Below are 21,031 nucleotides of genomic sequence, written 5' to 3'. Positions count from 1 at the left end.
CTCTCTACTCCTGGGAACTCTTCTATCCTCTGCCTTCCCTACATTTCCGGTCTTTCTAATCTCAACAATTCTCTCCGTCCCTTAGACATCAAACTTACCTTCCGCCAGACTAACACTCTTTGCACTAATCTCGTTCATACCTCTCCTCCCTCTACATATGTTCCTGGTGTCTACTCTATTTCTTACTCCTCCTGTCCTCTTCAATACTTCGGAGAAACTGGTCGTTCACTTTCTGACAGACTTAGGGAGCACAAAAATAGTGTTAGGCTTGCCGACACTAACAATGCTCTTTTCTGTCACGTCAGAGATCATAGCCATCTTATTGACTGGTCTTCTGCTGAAACTGTCTTCCCTACCTCCAACTCGAACAGTCGCCGTCTAGTTAAATCCTCTCCAATACACAACTTTCCTTGTATGAACCTTAGTCCTGGCTTCGTCTCTGTAGATGCCTTCCTTTCCCACTACATTGTAAAATGCTCCAAACTTCAGAACACCTTTGACTTAACCTGACTCCTCATTTTTTTTTCTTTTTCTTTTTCTTCTTCTCCCTCTTCCCCTTTCCTCTTTCCTTTTCTCCTCTGGGTTGTCTTTCTCTCTTCTGTCTCGTGTTTCTGTTCCTTCTTCATTTATTTCACCACTTCCCCTTTCACGCACCTCTGTGCGCTTGCTCTCCCTCAGTGGGCACCTAGCTCTCTTGCAGTGCTCCCCTTCCTTTGTATTTGACTGGCTCGTCCTCCTTATTTCCCACTTCTACCACTACTACTACCTCTTCTACTACTACTACAACTACTGATGAAATTAAGACACATGTGCGGCGTCTGGTTGTCTTTGTTGTGGACGTTTCGCCATCCAGTGGCTGGCTGGATGGCGAAACGTCTACGATAGGGATGCCCGGGTGCTGCGCATGTGTCTTAATTTCATCTTGTCGGTATTATGTACCATTCTTGTACTACTACTACTACTACTACTACTACTACTACCACCACCACCTCTTCCTGCCTATATATAGCCGTCCTGCTCCACTTCTGGTTAGTGTGACTTTGTCAATGGTCCAAGTCTGACCGAAACGTCGTCGTAAGCTTCTCTCTTTTATGTGCGGGTTATTTGTGTATCGTTCCAGTCACGGTATTGTGCCTTTTTATTTATTTGCCAAGGCATTAGCTTAAGCCGGTAGGAGAATTGGACCTGCCTCGCATAGGCCAGTAGGCCTGCTGCAGTGTTCCTTTTTTTTTTATTATCACACTGGCCGATTCCCACCAAGGCAGGGTGGCCCGAAAAAGAAAAACTTTCACCATCATTCACTCCATCACTGTCTTGCCAGAAGGGTGCTTTACACTACAGTTTTTAAACTGCAACATTAACACCCCTCCTTCAGAGTGCAGGCACTGTACTTCCCATCTCCAGGACTCAAGTCCGGCCTGCCGGTTTCCCTGAACCCCTTCATAAATGTTACTTTGCTCACACTCCAACAACACGTCAAGTATTAAAAACCATTTGTCTCCATTCACTCCTATCAAACACGCTCACGCATGCCTGCTGGAAGTCCAAGCCCCTAGCACACAAAACCTCCTTTACCCCCTCCCTCCAACCTTTCCTAGGCCGACCCCTACCCCGCCTTCCTTCCACTACAGACTGATACACTCTTGAAGTCATTCTGTTTCGCTCCATTCTCTCTACATGTCCGAACCACCTCAACAACCCTTCCTCAGCCCTCTGGACAACAGTTTTGGTAATCCCGCACCTCCTCCTAACTTCCAAACTACGAATTCTCTGCATTATATTCACACCACACGCTGGTGAGGGGTTCTTGTTCTAGGGAATTGGATCTGTGCTCCAGTTTCCTGAATCGAGCCTCAGTACCTTCCATCCCCCCCACAGGCACTATATAATCCTTGCGGGTTTAGCACGCCCCCATGATTACAATAATAACAAAACATGGAGACAAGATGTAAATAGTAGGTGAAGAAGAAACAAATATAGAGAAGGCCTTTATTTGTACTTTTACACAAGACTGGACTTTATGAAGTACACAGCAGATATGAGAGACAATGGCTTAAAACGTAGTCCACAGGGAGTGACGTCACATGCTTGAGTGTCACTTTCTTGTGTCAGGCTGTTCAGTCGCAAATAGGGTACTGCGGGACACCTACTAGCCCTATCCCATTGCTTTGTTTGTCAGTGTTGATGTTTTCGGCAGAGCAAAAAAAGAAGTAAGAGTCCAACCCAAAAGAGCCTAATGTAGACTAACTTAGATTTCGGGTTAAATATCAGGTTGGGTTAGGTTTGGTTTGCTTGGGTTAAGGTTTTTTTCGTTATCAATTTTTTTTTTCCAGCAGGCCCAAAATATAACTGTTTCCGTTGTATAACCCAGCTAAAGTAAAAAATTACCCCTCCCTCCATTTTTTTTTAAAATTTACGGCCTAAACAATAAAGCCTATTGCAAAACACACATTATTTATTATACACTGTAAATTGTCACCTAACTCCGCCTAGCACTTGCAGTAAATACTGACCCATTTATGCCTCCTCACAGACAAGCTAAAGTGTCTCACCTGTGTCTCACTCGGTCAGGTGTTTCTTCCTGTTAGTCACAAGTGCTCCTTAAGAAAATTGGTCTCGCTTGTGCTTAGATTATTTTAATACAGGAAAGAATGTAGCAAGCCGATGTTGCTCACTTAGTTGTGCCTCTGTGTTTCGCATTTAAAGCAATCTCTCCCTGTCTGCTTTGTCAAAAACTCTGAATATCTTGTACGTCGTAATCATGTCTCCCCTGGTTTCTCTCTTTTCTAAGGTCTTCGTGACTAGTTTCTTTTGTCTCTCCTTAAATTTGAATTTCCTTAGCTCAAATGGCATCAGGAAACACTTGCCTTGTTTCCTGACGAATTTTATCTAACCTCACCTTAGCGCCGACGGTGGCACAACATCGTCCTGACTTAGGTACTGGGGTTTTTGTTGCACTGTTCCACCTCATGTGTGCTGTATTTTGTACTCTACGTGAGGAACAGTAACAAACGCACCATCCGTGTCATTGGCACCAATATCAAGCATCAGGGTACGACTTAGCGGTTCTTGGCACGCCTCGCCCAGCTCCTCCAGAATCTCGGTCACGCTGAAAAAGTTGACTAATGTAATTGGTAACATAAGAGCACGAGGATCTTCACATGACATGCTTTCGTTGACTAGAAGAGAATGAGTATTATGAGAGTAATGTTGGCATGAGTGTGTGAGAGGGATGATAGCATGAATGTAAAGACAGAGTGAAGAAATGTGTAAGAGGAACACTAGCATAAATGAGTGTGAAAAAATAGTATGGAGGAAATAAACTATTATTGGTGTTGGTTTATTGTTATTATTATTTGTATTATTATTATTATTATTGGTATTATTATTATCATTATACTCTATGAAGCGCTAAGCTCATAATAAGTTATACAACTTCTGCAGTAGAACTGGAAAACAAGCAAACAAACTGACAGATAAAACAGCGAACACAAACCAGAGGATGTAATCACTGGAGAAAGACACAATTAGCTAGCAACAATGCTAGACCACGGACACCTAGGATACTTCAGTTTAGGGAGTTTTTTTTTTTATGGGTTGTACGACTTGTGTCACATTTTATGGTGTGAGATTTTTACAAGATGGACTGTTAAGCCAGCGAAAAGCCTTCATCATATGATCAAAAGTTTCACTTATATAAATAAGGCTACCTTCAGACCTGTTCTATTTTTGCTGACAAGCAAAATACCACCATATATTGGACAAGAACGAACTCTACCTAACTCTTCTCAGACTCATGTATAACTTCCTAACAAGTAGAAGCATCATCTCCACCTTCATTTACAAGACGGCAGACTTATTCACAACAGTCAGAGTGCCACAGGGTGCCTGAGCCCTATTCTCTTTAACGTTTATGTCAATGACCTTCCCCAGCCTGAATACACAGGCACCATCATTATCCAATTTGCTGACAATGTTATCCATGTAGTATCATCCACCCCTGCATCTTGAAAAAAAAAACACGGAAGGTGATAGAAAAAAAATGAACATGGAATTACGAAGAACAGCCAACCGGAAGAAGAAATGGAGAATCAAAACCAATTGGGACAAGGTGCTCATCAGCACTATTGGATGTTATGCCTCAACAATTGAGAACAACGGAGGTATCTCCATCAGAGGTACACCTATCACTGTCAAAAACCCGAATAAGATCTTAGGCCACGAGATCGACAGATTACTCCATTCCACATCACACATCACCGAAAAGGTAAACTTAGCAAAAGCCCGCCGCACTCATCTATACAGGTTTAATCAGGCCCTCTTTCATATCACGTTGTAGGACACCAGATCAGCCCACCACCAGCCCCAGCAACCCGAACAACTTACGTTCTGTGCAAAAATAAGGCAATAGCTAAACTGTACCTACTACCAATTCACTGTCATGCATAAATGCAACTTGTTTATATGTGTACTTGTATACTTGTATATATGTATACATGTGTGCCTCATCATATGAATATTATGAATATTATGAATATTATGCACACACCTTTATTAAATCAAATCTAATTTTTTTTATTGCTTTGCAAAACAAAAATCGAAAATTAAGCTTCTGTAGGTTAGACTGCTAAAATTTACTTAAGGTTCTAGGTTATTTTTGTTGCAAAATAAGAAACTTAACATGCAAAAAAATAAATAAAACCTTAGTTAACTTTTCCTTGAGAAGAAATGAAAAGGGACTACTAATCTTTAAGTGATGTGCAAAATAACAACAAAAATGAACAAGCCCCAATAGCGACCACCACCACCGGAGAGAGCCCAAAACTCTTACGTCTGGCCAAGTCTCCTGGACCTGTCGGATTGGTTGAAGAGGTTGGAGTAGAGGGTGAGGTTCCCGCGCGCCACGAGGGTGACCGTCAGTGAGTGCTTGGTCCAGAAGAGGTCAAGAAATTGTTGAATTGTCATGTCCCCATCCACCTCGAACCTCTCCCACGTCGTCCATTTCACTCCATTATACTGAGGACAAGATTGAGAATATACTAATAGGTACATACGTAATGCAGAGTAACAAATCCCTACTGCCTATATTGAGGCTATCTTCTGTGAAGTAAGGAGAAAAGGGAGAAGGGAAACAAGAATCAGGTTAAGTCACGGGTGTTCTGAAGTTTGGAGCATTTTACAATGTAATGGGAAAGGAAGGCATCTACAGAGACAAAGCCAGCACTAAGATTCATACAAGGAAAGTTGTGTATAAGGGAGGATTCAACCAGACGGCGACTGTGAAAGTTAGAAGTAGGGTCGCCGTCTAGTTGAATCCTCCCTTATTCACAACTTTCCTTGTATGAATCTTAGTCCTGGCTTTGTCTCTGTAGGTGCCTTCCTTTCCCATTACATTGTAAAATGCTCCAAACTTCACAACACCCGTGACTTAACCTGATTCTTTTTTCCCTTCTCCCTTTTTTCCTTTCCTCTTTTCTCTTCCTCCTTTGAGTTTTCTTTCTTCTGCCCTGGGCATTTGGTCCTTTATTATTATTTCTTCCCCTCTGTGTTCTTGTTCCTATCCTTTGTGGGCCCCTAGCTCCCTTGCAGTGCTCCTCTTTGACTCTACTACTACTACTACTACTACTACTACTACTACTACTACTATCACTACCTCTACCACTACCTCTCTTCCTCCTTTCCTACTACCTTTCTTGTCCCATCCCTGTTTGCTGGCTTATATATACTCCTTCATTCTCTCCTTTTTGTTAGTGTGACTTTGTAATGGTCCAAGTAGGACCGAAACGTCGTCTTAGCTCCTCTCTCCTATGTGCGGGTTATTTGTGTATTGTTCCAGTCACGGTATTGTGCCTTTCTCTGTTATTTATACCTGTAATTCCTGTTCCAGCCAAGGAACAGCGATGAATATATTCGATCACTGCCAGAGAAAAAGCTTTCAGCTTTCACCCAAAAATGTCCAGTTTGGATAAACCACATTCAGGATGGAAATTTTTCTAGGTTTCCTTCACATGATAAAGATGCTGGTGTGGAAAAAAGAACAACACCATTTACAGGAACTGATTCTATATTTTAGAGGTTATTTTCACCAAGGAGAGGTCCCCCGTGGCGTGGTGGCTCAAGCTGTCGCTTCACACGGTGAGGTGTTCGGGTTCGATTCCCGGCAAGAGTAGAAACATTGGGCGTGTTTCTTTACACAGGTTGTCTGTGTTCCCCATTAGTAAAATGGGTACCTGGGAATTAGTCGACTGGTGTGGGTCGCATCCTGGGACAAAACTGACCTTATTTCCACGAAATACTCTGCATAACAGCTAGGCCTGTATACCTTGTACATGTACTTGTTGAAATAAAGATGTTATTATTATTATTATTATTATTATTATTATTATTATTATTATTATTATTATTATTATTACAAAGATGGATACGGAAACCCATTTATTTTTACTCTGGATTACACAGATAATAGTGATATAATGAACTGTAAATTAATGAAGGAATCCGAATAGAACTCGAATCAAAGACGGTAGAAAAAAAATGTGGAAAAATAATGTCATGCTATATTAAAAAACTTGAGTGGTGTGTTTATAGGATGTTACCTCGTACTCTGGTGGAGGATCAGGTTGAGAGAGGACGAAGCAGGGAATGGCCATGTTGAAGGACATGTTCCTATAGAAACGGATGTGTTTATGTCCCTGAGCGACTTTGAGCAGTTCCAGTGAAACCAGACCTGCCACTAGCGCCGTGGAGGTGGCAATTGCTGGGACTATTTTTCCAGCAATCTTCTTGCTTTTGTGTTTGTCCGCGGGATCAATCTCATAGTTTTCCGCCCTCAGGTTTGACGCTGCCACGACAAAGTCCATGTGGAAATTGGTGTTGTCATCTTTTTCGAAAGTCAGCGGGGTAATCTTGAGATGCTGGAAGTGCTCCTTAGGTGCTATAGCGTCTTGAAGACTGGAGATATAGACCTTCTGGAAGAAACCACTCTCAATGCTGGCTTCGGCATCCTCATCATTGGGTTCGCTTCTGACTTGAGGAAGGTATTCAGGTATCTTAACTGCCGCTGCTAATTGAGAAATACGTAGGCGATCCCTGTCCTGAGGAATCCCATACACCTGTGCCCTAAGATTTGCCGCCGATACCACATAATCCAAATGAAGAGGATTTTCGGCATCGTACTTTAGTGGATGGGGGCACCGTTTGGATCCTGACCAGAAATGACTCCCAGTGCTTGTTACGTAGTTTGGTGGAAAGTATTCCAGCAGCTGTACAATCTGATTGCGGAAATTGGTCTCCCAGTGCCTGCGTGCCCAGGCTATACAGTCAGAGAAGTTATGTGGCGCATCATCTTCCAGCGAAGATTTTAAATTCCTTAGAATACTTTGGTAGTCGTAGTCGGACAGCTTACTGGATCGCTTCAGAAAATCGTTATCCTCCAGATACTGTCTGGTTATCTCAGGTGAATGACAGAACTCTCCCTCAAACATATCTCTGGCCCACTGGAGTGTGTGCTCGATGCAATTCGGGAAGCTTCTTAGTGTACACAGAGGAATATCTCCGTCCCTTGAGCTCAGATGAGCCGGAAAACGGTCTGTGAGGTGAGGAAGCACCACTTGCACACTGCCTTTGATGCCCAGCGTCCCAGATTCCAGCATAGGTTTCCGGTAGTACCAGCAACGGCGATCCATATACTGGCGAGCTTCTAAATTGTCCAGAGCGTTAGCAACAATGTCCAAGTTCTTATAAAACTCAGGGCTGTAGATATTTTCAGCTTCTGGACCGACACGGACTTGATGTGGAGTGATGTTAACCTCTGGATTCATCACAATGACTGCAGCTGCGGCTGTTGTAGCTTTGGATTTCTTGATGTCCCAGGGCCTAAAGAGGAACTGCCGATTGAGGTTACTCTTCTCGATGTGGTCCATGTCTGTGAGTGTGATGTTGCCGCCCATAGCCACACTCACGCCTATCATGGCCAAATTTTTTAGTAGTTCGCACCCGATAGCTCCAGCACCAACAACGAATAGCTTCAAGCCTCCGAGTTTGTCCTGGAGTTGGCGACCAAAGACGGCCACTTGAGCGTCGTAGCGGTTGTCTCGCGAGGAAACATCTTTAGGTGGAAACTGCAATGGGTCATCAGGTAGGCACTCCACAGCGTCGAAATACAACCACTGGAAGACTGGAGTGAACTTTCCCGAGCACGCCTTTATCACCTCTTGGGAAGCTATGCTTCCAATGACGGAGTTCATGGGTGCTAGAGTCCCGGACGCCACTTTGGAAAAAATCCTTAGAATGTTTTCATTTACGTCCTCTACCTTGGCTGGATTCGTATTGTTGACATCGTAAAAACACTCCAGGAACTTATTTGCATCTTCATCATTCCATGGGCGTGGAAGGGCTCCTGCCTTCTTCACGTATTGGTGTAGTGCCTGGAAGGCAATGTGAAGAACCTGTGAGCGCCCTGACTTGAGTTCGTCCACAACAACAAACGTAGGTGCAGCAAGGGATTCCTCTAATGACTTGAAATTAAACGTCTTAGGAACCTTGACCTGAGTCACAACTCCTCCTCCTTCATATTCTGAGAAGGATCTTGTGTCGCCTATAGCGAAGCTTGAAGGATTGAGCACCTGCACAAGCGAAAAAAATATGTTTATGTTTATCAGTGTCTGAATATCTAATAATTTGCAATACCTGTGCCAATTAACGTACAGCAGCTAAAATGTATAAACTATATGTAAATTTGTTGGCTTAATGCTATGTTTTTAGGAAATTAACATGTATAGTGATACAGCCATTATTATTCATACTATTATAACTATTATCCACTGATACCCCTAGCGATTTCTTAGCACCAATACACCAGTGGTTGCTTAATTACTGATACCAACATGGGTACATCATTGGTTCCTTAATCACTGATACATAAGATTGGTACATCAGTGGTTGCTTCATCACGTACACCCATCAACGGTATGCCAGTAGTTGCTTGATCACTGAACGGATCATAGTGTGACACTGATCCGTGCCAGGATATACTTCTATTTCCTTACTAACAAGACACCACCACCTTCACTCTCAATGACCTCCCCATCAGAATTATCAGCTCTCTGTTTTAATCAACCGTTTGCATAACCAGTGCCACACAGTGTATACTAGCTTTATTATGCACCCCGTATCCATCCTATGAGCAATAGGATGGGTATGTGGTGAGGTACATAATAGGTCCAGTGACTGGAGTCCACTTGGAGGGTGTTCGGGGGTCAACGCCCCCACGGCCCAGTCCTTGACCAGGCCTCCCGGTGTTTTTATAGCTAAGCAGATAACAGTGGCAATGAACTATTTACAAGTTCATAGTTTGGTAACTATCGTAAATAGTTGCTTATGCAGATATGAATTTAGTTTGTACGCATTCGTTAAGCTGTGCATATAACTGGGCAACAAGCAGTTAATGATTAAATTGTGCTTAAGCAGTATGAAAATATTTCTTCATGGGGCCCATTAACACAGGTCAAATAAATAAGATGGTAGGTGTGATGCCGGCTTGATGAGGCACAAGGTCGCTGCAGAAAACTAACACAAAGCAACGAACTATTGCTATTGTTGACCAGTGTTGTGAACACTCAGAAACTCTCTCCACAAGTTGCTCAACTTAAATACTCAATGCCATAAACATATTATTGTTATTATTATTATTATTATTATTATTATTATTATTATTATTATTATTATTAACTGTAACATAAATATTTTAATTATATTTATAATTTTATAATATAGAAATACAGATGTGGGTCTCCACTGACCTTAACCTCGGTAGGGGAGCAGTGGTTGAGCTGGGTCATGCCCTTGATGTTGGAGAAGGTCACGAGGTCACCATCCCGTAGACCCAGACGTTGGTTCACTATACAGGTCACCACGCCCTCTTCCTGTAGAGAATGACTTAGAGTATACACTACCACCTTTTAGTTATCTACATCTTACTTTCACTTTCCCTGGATCATGAGCCACTCGCTAGTTCAAGAGCAACCTCTTTAAGGGTATTATACTACAAGACGGGCAACCATGAGCAGCTCCTCACTGCGAATGAATTAAGCTTGGAAAGATGTGTACCAACTGGATTTGATGTAAGATCGCTAATTACATATAGACCGCTAATAGATACCATAGATTATAGTAAATGGTAATATCCCCTTGAAGGAGACCCCTTGATGTTGGTGAGGGGTTCTTGATGTGAGGGACTGGAGCTGTGTTCCCATACAATAGAGTGGTAGCACGATGCGGGTGTTGCTGTATTAAATGAATAACAGCTCCACCGGCTACCTACCTCCCTGGTGATGTCAGCCACACGCAGAGAGGCGGGTTCCCTGCCATCCACATCCTCAGCCGTAAAACTCTTCCCGAAGTCGCAAAAGAGTTGGCCGAAGACGCCGTAGGTGGCGGCGCTGAGGAAGGAGATACCCAGCCTGCGGCACTCCTGCGACACCCGCACCTGCTCCTCCAGGTCTGTGTCTATAAGTAATAAAAAAATGAAGACTTTATTTGGGATATTATCTCCGGATTATTATCGTATTAGTGTGGGAGAACTAAAACGTAGGCGTCGTAGAGCGCTAGGGAACGCCGGGAGGTAATCAGATTTAATTAGAGAAAGGGAAAAGTAACTCCAGTTCCTTAGATCAAAAGCCCTTCGCCAACATTAACGCACCCTTTCAAGGGTATTAACCTCAGAGGGCTAATTAGCCCAGAAAAACAGCACTGTGGCATAATTCCACTGGGGTCCTGTGATTCTTCCCCAGGACGTAGCTCAGTAGTCGACTAGGTGTGTACTTACTGCTAGGTGTACTGAGGCAGTGTTAAACATGCAAACATTTCGCCCCTCCTAGGACTAAACTTTGAGGATTTCAAACCGAGATCGAAGTATACACATCAACTATTCTCCTGTCTTTGAGTTTCATATATATATATATATATATATATATATATATATATATATATATATATATATATTTATATATATATATATTTATATATATATATATAATTATCACACTGGCCGATTCCCACCAAGGCAGGGTGGCCCGAAAAAGAAAAACTTTCACCATCATTCACTCCATCACTGTCTTGCCAGAAGGGTGCTTTACACTACAGTTTTTAAACTGCAACATTAACACCCCTCCTTCAGAGTGAAGGCACTGTACTTCCCATCTCCAGGACTCAAGTCCGGCCTGCCGGTTTCCCTGAATCCCTTCATAAATGTTACTTTGCTCACACTCCAACAGCACGTCAAGTATTAAAAACCATTTGTCTCCATTCACTCCTATCAAACACGCTCACGCATGCTCGCTGGAAGTCCAAGCCCCTCGCACACAAAACCTCCTTTACCCCCTCCCAAGGGGGTATATATATATATATATATATATATATATATATATATATATATATATATATATATATATATATATATATATATAGGGAAGTACCACCTCTATAGCTGGAATGGGGACCCTCATCCTCAGAGAAGACAATAAACGTACCTCAGGGAAAACTCAAGGTTCTCCCCGGAGCTGTTTGAATATTTTCTTCTCCTACCACCCCCTATATATTTTTTATTCTATGTGAACAGTTATTAATAAACAAAATACATTTACAGAAAAAAACATAAACATGAATACAATGGCACAATGTATCAAAGATCATGAATTTCCTCCAACTCCTCCGAGGCTGGACGTGAGCCAAGTATGCAGCAAGCATTTCCCCTCTGGATGGCGACGCTGAGGCGCTGGAACATGAAAGTGGCTGCCCTTGGGTCCCTGGTGGTGTCGATGAGTCTGGAACCCAATTCTTTAAGGAAACGTGTGGCATTTTTTCCCCATGATCCCAAGGTCTCTGATCCCACTGGGACAAATTGATACTTTTGGCTAATGTCCCTGTACTTGCTGATCTTGTACTCCTCCCTGTGGTCAGCAGCTCCTCCCTGTCACCCCACACTGTGATGGATATAGGTGTCAGCCAGTGTGGACACACAGGTATAGTCCCATGCTAAGAGCTTGCCATTCTTCCAAGGATAGATGGTGATCCCGTCGGGGCGGTTTGCTGGGTTGTGGGTATTGTTTGCTGCAAGGGATCGTGGCTCCCTCTCGACAGGGCATCCAGCTGTAGCAAGGGTTCTCTTAATGATGTCGTTGACCTCACTGTGTCTTGCATGCCAGCCCTTGGTTTTGGAACAGTTAAGACCATGTAGACCGTATTGGTCTGCTTGCACTTCGCCGCAAATACACATATATTCTGTGTGAATTGGGGCAGCAAGGCGCAGAGCCACTGCAATACGGAGGGTCTTAGGGTCGAGTCGCGTTCCCATTGCCGATATGGGAACTGTTTGGAGGAAGTCCCCGGAGTGAGGTGCACTCTCTCTCTCTCTCTCTCTCTCTCTCTCTCTATATATATATATATATATATATATATATATATATATATATATATATATATATATATATATATATATATATGTGTGTGTGTGTGTGTGTGTGTGTGTGTGGATATAAAGTATATATACACACACACAGATATATATAAATATATATCTGTGTGTGTGTGTGTGTGTGTAAAGTAATTTAATATCTATTTTGCTAGTCAGTTTCACAACGTTGCTGCTATATTTTTTATTGGACTTTAGGTATAGTAGTTCTGGACACATTTTTACATTATCAAAATTGTTTCAGCTAATTATTTCACTTCAAACCCTTGAAGTTTCTGGGCTAAAAGCTCTTCAATAAAAATAAAGATTTGTTTCTATTCATTATTACCATCATCATCTTCTTAATATAATAAAGAAATTATTACTATTATTCTTATACCGTAGTATTTCAGATAAATAAAACGCTGGTAGTCAGTATCAGTGTCGTACCTGTGAGCACAACAACACTGTAGCCTTGAAGAAACTCCTGTGTGACCTCGCTGACGGAGGCGCTGACGGACACGTAAGAGTTAAGCTCAGCCAGGCGAAGGCAACAAGCTAGGGCGCGATTTTTGGTCAGGTCAGAGGCACGCAGGAAGTACTGGGTGGTCAGGTCACGCCAGGTCACAGTGGTAGTGTCGTGAAGGGTCACAGATCTCACTCCACTCAAGATGATATTCTTCGCTATCTTTTGAAGAAGTGGGGCATGAGAGATATTATTATTATTGTCATTGGAAAGCATTAAACCCGGAGGGATCATACACCGCCAAGGGAATGAGAGGTTTGATCCATGGAAGGAGAGGGTGAGTCCGGTTTCCTTGGATCATGAGCCCTTTTCCAGCGTCACCACCCTCTTTGAATGGAGAAGGTTGCGAGAGTAGCAATGATAAAAGGATATAAATACAAACCGGTCTACCTGGAGAGACTAGTAAGCTAGAGAGATATACTCCTCAGTACATATGTACCGTTTCTCTCAACACATGCATGGAGAGCAATACTCTCCTCGGAATATATACCTTGTAATGTGTATCCCTGGTTGGTTGAGTGTAGAGCCTATCGACTACTCACAAAAGCACTGAGGCTGCACACAACTATTTCATCGCCTGTCAAGAATATTTGAATCCCCAAAGTACGGATTAGAGTGAACTTTGTGAATTTACGCAGACATACACCTCATGGTGTATATATTCCTGTGTAACTTCGAGCTTAATAAAGCTTATATACATAGGATACTGCTGACTAAACTAAGTACAGCAGTAATGCCTGAGTTCAGAGAAATAACGAATTTATTCATATAGTTAGGTGAATTTTATCGAAAATTAAAACATTTTTTAATGTAACATAGGCTATGAATGCAGGTATATTAATATGTGGACAGAGGGACCAATGGACTCAAAAAGATGTATTTCTATTTCCTGCGCCAGTATTTAATTGAGAAGAGGGAGGATATAGCAGAAATGTGTTCGAGGCTCAAGCTGAGGCAGGACATAGCAACAACGTATTAGAAGCCTAAGTCTTGCTGGAGGTAATGAGTTCAGTTTAATATGTTTATTATGCACCCCATAACCATCCTGTGGGTGGTAGTCAAAGATTACAGAGGTACGTAATGAGTCCAGGGACTGGACCCCAAAGTTATGATAGCTGAAATAGTTACAAAGGTAATGAACTCCAGGTAGATCTGGTCACAGTCATGGCAAGTTACAAAGGTAATCATGACTCAGGCAAAATGTCAATTTGTCAGACACCTCCAGAAATATTCTAACGCTGGTAAAAGGTTGTTGTCATAATATTTGTCAAGAGACAGAACAAGCCTCCTGACGCGGGTCGCAATTATGTAGGATTTAAAAAAGATTGTTAGGTAAGATTCATCAGGTAGCAGGACAAGTGTTTCCCGACTCGGGTCTTAGTCATATGATGATCCGGCACTGGAGCTTTTGGTCGTCTGACCGAGGCCTTCCACTGGCTTACCCATTCACCCCTTTGAAAATTAAAATTATTAATGATCTGTATATGGTAAAAGGTATCCGTGCAATATAAATTAATGATGTATAATTAGTGATAATACCATTTATTTAATAATGTTTAATTGATTACCTTTAATTAATGTATTTATTATATTTATCTAATGATCTTTTACTGGTTATGTTAACGATGTTTAATTAATGATGCGTAATTAATATGTTATATATAGTGTCTTAGCAAGGAAAATAACTGCAGGAAGTCTTAGCTCAGCTCCTGTAGAGGTATATTACACTTATGAAGAGGCGCTGGGAAAACGGGAGGCAACCATGTCTCATCCAAGAATTGAAGGCAGCTCCAGTTCCTTGGATCAAGAGCTATTCACATGTGCAACACTGGGTATCTTTATTACCATAACATTAATAAATAATGGAGGAGCAATGAGACATTTGTACAACATCTGACTGAGGAACTGATTACCTCAAGTTGTACTGGACTGAAGCAGTCACTGGCTGGTGAAACGTTTCCTCGCTGAAGATTCCCAGATGTTGCACAAGTGTCTCATTCTTCAACTTGTCGGTTTTCTAAACCATTTACACAGCAATAACAAAATTACCCGGTGTTGAACATGTATTTTATTCGTCAACTTGTCGTTATTATATATCATCCAGGTGCCCTTGAAGGGAATCCCTGTAGAAACCTTAACCGTATATCAAACAACTACCTGTCAGTATATAGCAACACATTCACTGGGCTGCAGCTATTTAAATAAAACCTTATTGACATTTATGTTAACAGGCCAACGTTTATTAGAAATGTCATTTGTGCATTAACTTACCTCTACTCCCAGACCTCCGAGTCCACACACAAGAACGTCTGAGGTGGACATCTTTTGCATGGCCTGGTGACCCAACACATACAACTGACGGGAGTACAACGTCTCGTCCACCTCCTTCGACATGATTAGCTAACAGCAGCTGCAGAAACAGTAAGTACAGAAGTTTTAGTAACAAGAGTATTAGTATTGTTACTATGTGTTAGCAACATATTCTGGGAGCCTTGTGGATCGACAGTCTAAATGACCGAGACTAAAATTTGTTTAATTTCAGAATTTCTGATATAACCCTAACACCGCACGTATAAGTACAATAAAGCACCTAAATTACTGGGAACGGCTGAAGTCCCTTGGCCTGTACTCCTTGGAAAGCAGACGAGAAAGCTGCATCATAATATACACTTGGAAAATCCTAGGGGACTGGTCGCAAATCTGCACACGGAAATCACTCCCTACAAAAGCAGAAGACTTCGGCAGTCGGTGCAACATTCCCCCAATGAAAAGCAGGGGTGTCATGAGTACACTAAGAGACAACACAGTAAGTGTTAGGGGCCTAAGATTGGTCAACTGCCTCCAAGCATACATAAGGGGGATTACCAATAGAGCCCTAGCTGTCTACAAGAGGGAGCTGGACAGGCACCTAAAGTCAATGCTAGTCCAGCCGGGCTGTGGCTCATACGTCGGTTTGCGTGCGGCTGGCAGTAACAGCCTGATTGATGAGGCCCTGATCCACCGTAAACCTGGTCATGGACCGGGCCAGGGATCACTGATCCCCGAAACACCCTCCAGGTATACTCCAGCTATACCTTGTACATGGGGTGGAAAACGTAGCCAGTAACATGTGTGTGTGTCCACGAGCATGTGTATAGTATGCAAAGTCATGGAGAAGTTTATCAGGAGAGTGGTGGAGCACCTAGAAAGGAACAAGCTTATAAATGATAACTAACACAGTTTCAAGGAAGGCAAATCCTGTGTCACAAACCTACTGGAGTTTTATGACAAGGTAACGGAAGTAAGACATGAGAGAGAGGGGTGGGTAGATTGCATTTTCTTGGACTGCAAGAAGGCCTTCAGCACAATTCCTTACAAGAGAGCAGTGCAAATGCTAGAGGATCAGGCATGCATAACAGGATAGGAACTGCAATGGACCAGAGAATAGTTGACAGGGAGACAACAAGAAGTCGTGGTACGTGACGAGGTGTCAGAGTGGGCGCCTGTGACGAGCGGGTTCCACAGGGTCAATCCTAAGACCAGTGCTGTTTTTGGTATATGTGAATGACGTGACGGAAAGGATAGACTCAGAAGTGTCCCCGTTTGCAGATGATGTGAAGTTAATGAGGTGAATTAAGTCGGATGAGGATCAGGCAGGGCTACGAAGGGACCTGGGCAGGCTACAAAGCCTGGTCCAGCAACTGGCTTCTGGAATTTAACCCCAACAAATGCAAAGTCATGAAGATCGGGGAAGGGCAAGGAAGACCGCAGACAGAGTATAGCCTAGGTGGCCAAATACTCCAAACCTCAATCAAGGAAAAGGCTCTTGAGGTGAGTATAATACCGAGCATATCTCCTGAGGCGCACATCAACCAGATAACATTACCAGGCGCTAATCTGCTGCAGCATATGGGCACTTGACAAACCTAAGAATAGCATTCCGACACCTCAGTAAGGAACTGTTCAAGACTCTGTACACCGTGTACGTCAGGCCCATATTGGTGTATGCAGTTCCAGTTTGGATCTCACACCTGGTCAAGCACGTCAAGAAATTAGAGGAAGTGCAAAGGTTTGCAACAAGACTAGTTCCGGAGCTAAGAAGAATGTCCTACGAAGAAAGTTTAAGGGAAATCGGCCTGACGAGACTGGAGGACAGGAGGGTTAGGGATGACATAACGACCTATAAAATACTGAGAGGAATTGACAAGATAGATAAAGACAGGTTGTTCCAGAGATGGGACACATAAACAAAGGGTCACAATTGGAAATTGAAGACTCAGACGAGTCAAAGGGATGTTAGGAAGTATTTCTTCAGTCACAGAGTTGTCAGGAAGAGGAACAGTCTGAAAAGTAACGTAGTGGAGGCAGGTACTATACATTGCTTTAAGACGAGGTTTGATAAAGCTCATGGAGCTGGGAGAGGGCTTAGTTGCGACCAGTGAAGAGGCGGGGGCCAGGAGCTGTCCTCGACCCCTGCAGGTGAGCACACACACTCTGTAGATTTAACCTTAGATAATTAAATAAAATCGTTGTTGTGTGTTTCTACACGTATGTTGCACCGGGTCGCCAGCAGTTGTTTAATTTCTGATTGGTTTAGAAAGACGTGAGCAAACACTAAGACATTAGAAAAAGTTTCATTCCCGGGCCCCTCAAGGGAGGTGCCTTGACGCTGGTGAGGGGCTCTTGATCTAGGGAATTGGATCTGTGCTCCAGTTTCCTGAATTGACCCTGAATGCCTTCCATCCCCCTCCCCCACAGGAGCTTTATAATCCCTACGGGTTTAGCGGTCCCCCATGATCATAATAATTCAGTTCCGAGACCTTGATAAGTGATCAAGGTCCTAGGACCGAAACGTTTTCTAATAAATATGTCCTAGCGTTTACTCACGTGTCTTTCTAAACCAATTTGTCGGTATCAATTAGCAAGGTTTGTACCATAATTTATGATACCCAGCACTGGTACACCAGACGTTGATTCATCAGCTGATAAAGACTCGTCAGGAGGCATTACCGTATTTTCCTGTTTCTCCATTTCGCCCACATCTTATCACACTGGTGATTGTGTTATCAGTTAGTTTGCTTCTTTCCAAATCAGTGACGGAGATCAAAAAGACATATTAACTGCCTCTTATTGTCAGGGTTACGTTAGATGTTACTTTGGTGGCAGGTTGCTGGATACCTGTCTCTATTAGGACTGAAGAAGAAACTCGGGATGAAATGTCTTGTAAATAAGCGCCCTTGTCCAAAATATGTTGGCCTCACCACTGTGAAGGTTGTGCACTGTCTCTCTCATAACAGACCCAACAACTGATTGTAGTTACAGTCATTAATATGTTATTATTTATGGGTTATTGAAGCCAAAACATTTGGTTGTACTTCAGATATAGGTTAGATAAATACATGAGTGAGAGGGTTGGATGTGATGGGACTTGCACATAAGTTAGCAGAGTGATCGAAGATTATTCCTTGGATAGCATCGAAAAGGGGGTTGGGCATACACCTTTGTTAGTTGGTTTGGGTGCGAAAAGACGTGCCTAGTATGGGCCAGTGTTCCTCCATTCTTATGTTCTTATATAAGCGCTAAACCCGTAGGGATCACAGATCACCTAGATAATTGAGAATAGGAAGCAATCAGGTTTGATCAAAGCGGAGGGCAGCTCCAGTTTCCTGGATCAAGAGCCCTTCACCGGCGTCAAGGCTGTTACAAACACCAGCAGCAGATCACACTTACAAGCACCAGGCCACACTGTTACAAGCACCAACAGGTCATGCAAGCACTAGCAGCAAATCATATTGTTACAAGTACCAGCAGGTCACACTTACAAGCACTAGCAACAGGTCACGCGTCACACTGTTACAAGCACCAGCAGGTCACAGATACAAGCACGTGCAGGTCTCACTGTTACAAGCACGGGAAAGAGATTACACTTACAAGCACTAGCAGCAGGTCACACTGTTACAAGCACCAGCAGCACGTCACATTGTTACAAGCACCAGCAGTAGGTCACACTGTTACAAGCATCAGAAACAGGTCACACCTACAAGCACCAGCAGCAGGTCGCATTGCTACAAGCACCAGCAGCAGGTCGCACTTCTACAAGCACCAGCAGCAAGTCACACTACTACAATCACTAGCAGATCACAGTTCTACATGTACCAGCAGCGTGTCACACAAGGACAAGCAGCAGGTCACACTGTTACAAGCACAAGCAGCAAGTCACAGTGTTACAAGCACCAGCAGCAGGTCACATTGTTACAGGCACCAGCATCAGGTCACACTCACCAGCAGCAGGTCACACTGTTACAAGCACCAGGTCACACTGTTACAAGCACCAGCAGTAGGTCACACTGTTACAAGCACCAGAAGCCGGTCACACAAGCACCAGCAGCAGGTCCATTGCTACAAGCACCAGTAGATCACACTGCTACAAGCATAGCAGGTCACACTGCTACAAGCACAGCAGATCACATTGCTACAAGCACCAGAAGGTCACACAACTACAAGCACAGCAGGTCACACTGTTACAAGCACAAGCAAATCATAGTGTTACAAGCTCCAGCAGCAGGTCACACTGTTACAGGCACCAGCATCAGGTCACACCCACCAGCAGCAGGTCACACTGTTACAAGCACCAGCAGTAGGTCACACTGTTACAAGCACCAGAAGCAGGTCACAAGCACCAGCAGCAGGTCCAGTGCTACAAGCACCAGTAGATCACACTGCTACAAGCACCAGCAGGTCACAGTGCTACAAGCGCGAGCAGGTCACACTGCTATAAGCACTAGCAGGTTACTGCTACAAGCCCCAGCAGATCACACTGCTATAAACACCAGCAGGTCACTCTGCTACAAGCACCAGCAGGTCACACTGCTAGAAACACCAGCAGGTCATAATGCTACAAGTACCAGATCACTGTTAAAAGAACCAGCAGGTCACACTGCTAGAAGCACGCAGTAGGTCATACTGCTACAAGCACCAGGTCACAGTGTTGCAAGCACCAGCAGGTCACACAGCTACAAGCACCAGCAGGTCACACTGCTACAAGCACCATCAGGTCACACTGCTAGAAACACCAGCAGGTCATACTGCTACAAGCACCAGGTCACACTGTTACAAGCACCAGCAGAGTTAAGACTAAAGGAGCAGTAGGTGGCTCTCTGGTGAGCTCTCTCTCTCATTATCGCAAGAAGATAATAATGATTAAGAATGGTGATGAAATACAGAAGTCGCTTTGCAAGTGACGTGGTTGAAAAAGGCGGAGGATGTATAGATGGAGGGAGAAAGTAGGCAGATGGAGAGATAAAACAGGTAGATGGAGGGAGTGTGGGAACTTGTGAGATGCCCACTCTGGCAGTCGCAGCTGACACAGACATCACAAGACTTCTAGAGTCCTGTTCTCTCAAGTGACCCTTAAAGGTACACGTCTTTTTAGAATACTGAAATATGCTGGAAATTCCTATCTGCATGCACAAACTAGAACTGACTTACTTAGCTGTGGAGACTGTGCTAAGATAAGATAAGATTTCGTTCGGATTTTTAACCCTGGAGGGTTAACCACCCACGGTAACCCAAGAAAGTCAGTGCGTCATCGAGGACTATCTGCCTTATTTCCACTGGGGTCCTCAATCTTGTCCCCCAGGATGCTACCCACACCAGTCTACTAACACCTAGGTACCTATTTGCTGCCAGGTGAACAGGACAACAGGTATAAGAAAACGCGTCGAAATGTTTCCACCCCGCCGGGAATCGAACCCGGGCCCTCCGCGTGTGAAGCTAGAGCTTTGCCTGATTCTACCCAAGCAATCTAGATTTCTATGACCTCCCTCTTACTTGAAGACGCCAAATGCACGAGACTGATTTCTACAAATAGCTAAATATTATTAGCAACTCCCACAGCACCTTGGAGGTCCCTGAAATCTTTGGAGGCTTCTCTAACTAACATTGATGCGTGAGGAACTGCTGTCTTCTGGTCTGTATTCAAAGGGCAGTTATTCAACAATCTTAGCCGCTGTTAAACTGTGTGTTGGACGTTTGTCCGCATCGTAACCCAAAGCTCAAATTCTCACATTTTCCCGAAT

At 43.4% G+C, this 21,031-nt stretch overlaps 1 protein-coding gene across 7 annotated transcripts; it reads right to left on the bottom strand.

Moving 5' to 3' along the window:
• Positions 1 to 1,975: 1,975 nt before the first annotated feature.
• LOC128684828 (ubiquitin-like modifier-activating enzyme 1) lies at positions 1,976 to 20,113 on the bottom strand. Of its 7 annotated transcripts, none has more exons than XM_053771114.2 (8): positions 20,040 to 20,113; positions 15,246 to 15,384; positions 12,899 to 13,136; positions 10,322 to 10,506; positions 9,801 to 9,923; positions 6,597 to 8,624; positions 4,832 to 5,016; positions 1,976 to 3,109 (listed from the first exon to the last, which is right to left on the bottom strand). In XM_053771114.2, the coding sequence occupies exons 2-8, from the start codon at positions 15,366 to 15,368 to the stop codon at positions 2,968 to 2,970; spliced, it is 3,024 nt and encodes a 1,007-aa protein (XP_053627089.1). In that variant the 5' UTR covers positions 15,369 to 15,384; positions 20,040 to 20,113; the 3' UTR covers positions 1,976 to 2,967. The 7 variants fall into 7 exon arrangements, with proteins under 7 accessions (XP_053627089.1, XP_053627094.1, XP_053627088.1 ...); XM_053771119.2 differs by having other exon boundaries at positions 20,074 to 20,112; XM_053771113.2 differs by having other exon boundaries at positions 19,859 to 20,093.
• Between the last annotated feature and the right edge of the window lie 918 nt (positions 20,114 to 21,031).

The sequence above is a fragment of the Cherax quadricarinatus genome, chromosome 5 (genome assembly GCF_038502225.1).
Source record: "Cherax quadricarinatus isolate ZL_2023a chromosome 5, ASM3850222v1, whole genome shotgun sequence".
Lineage (NCBI taxonomy): Eukaryota > Metazoa > Arthropoda > Malacostraca > Decapoda > Parastacidae > Cherax > Cherax quadricarinatus.
Note: the sequence above shows the minus strand (reverse complement) of the source record. Positions and strands in the feature narration are given on the sequence as shown.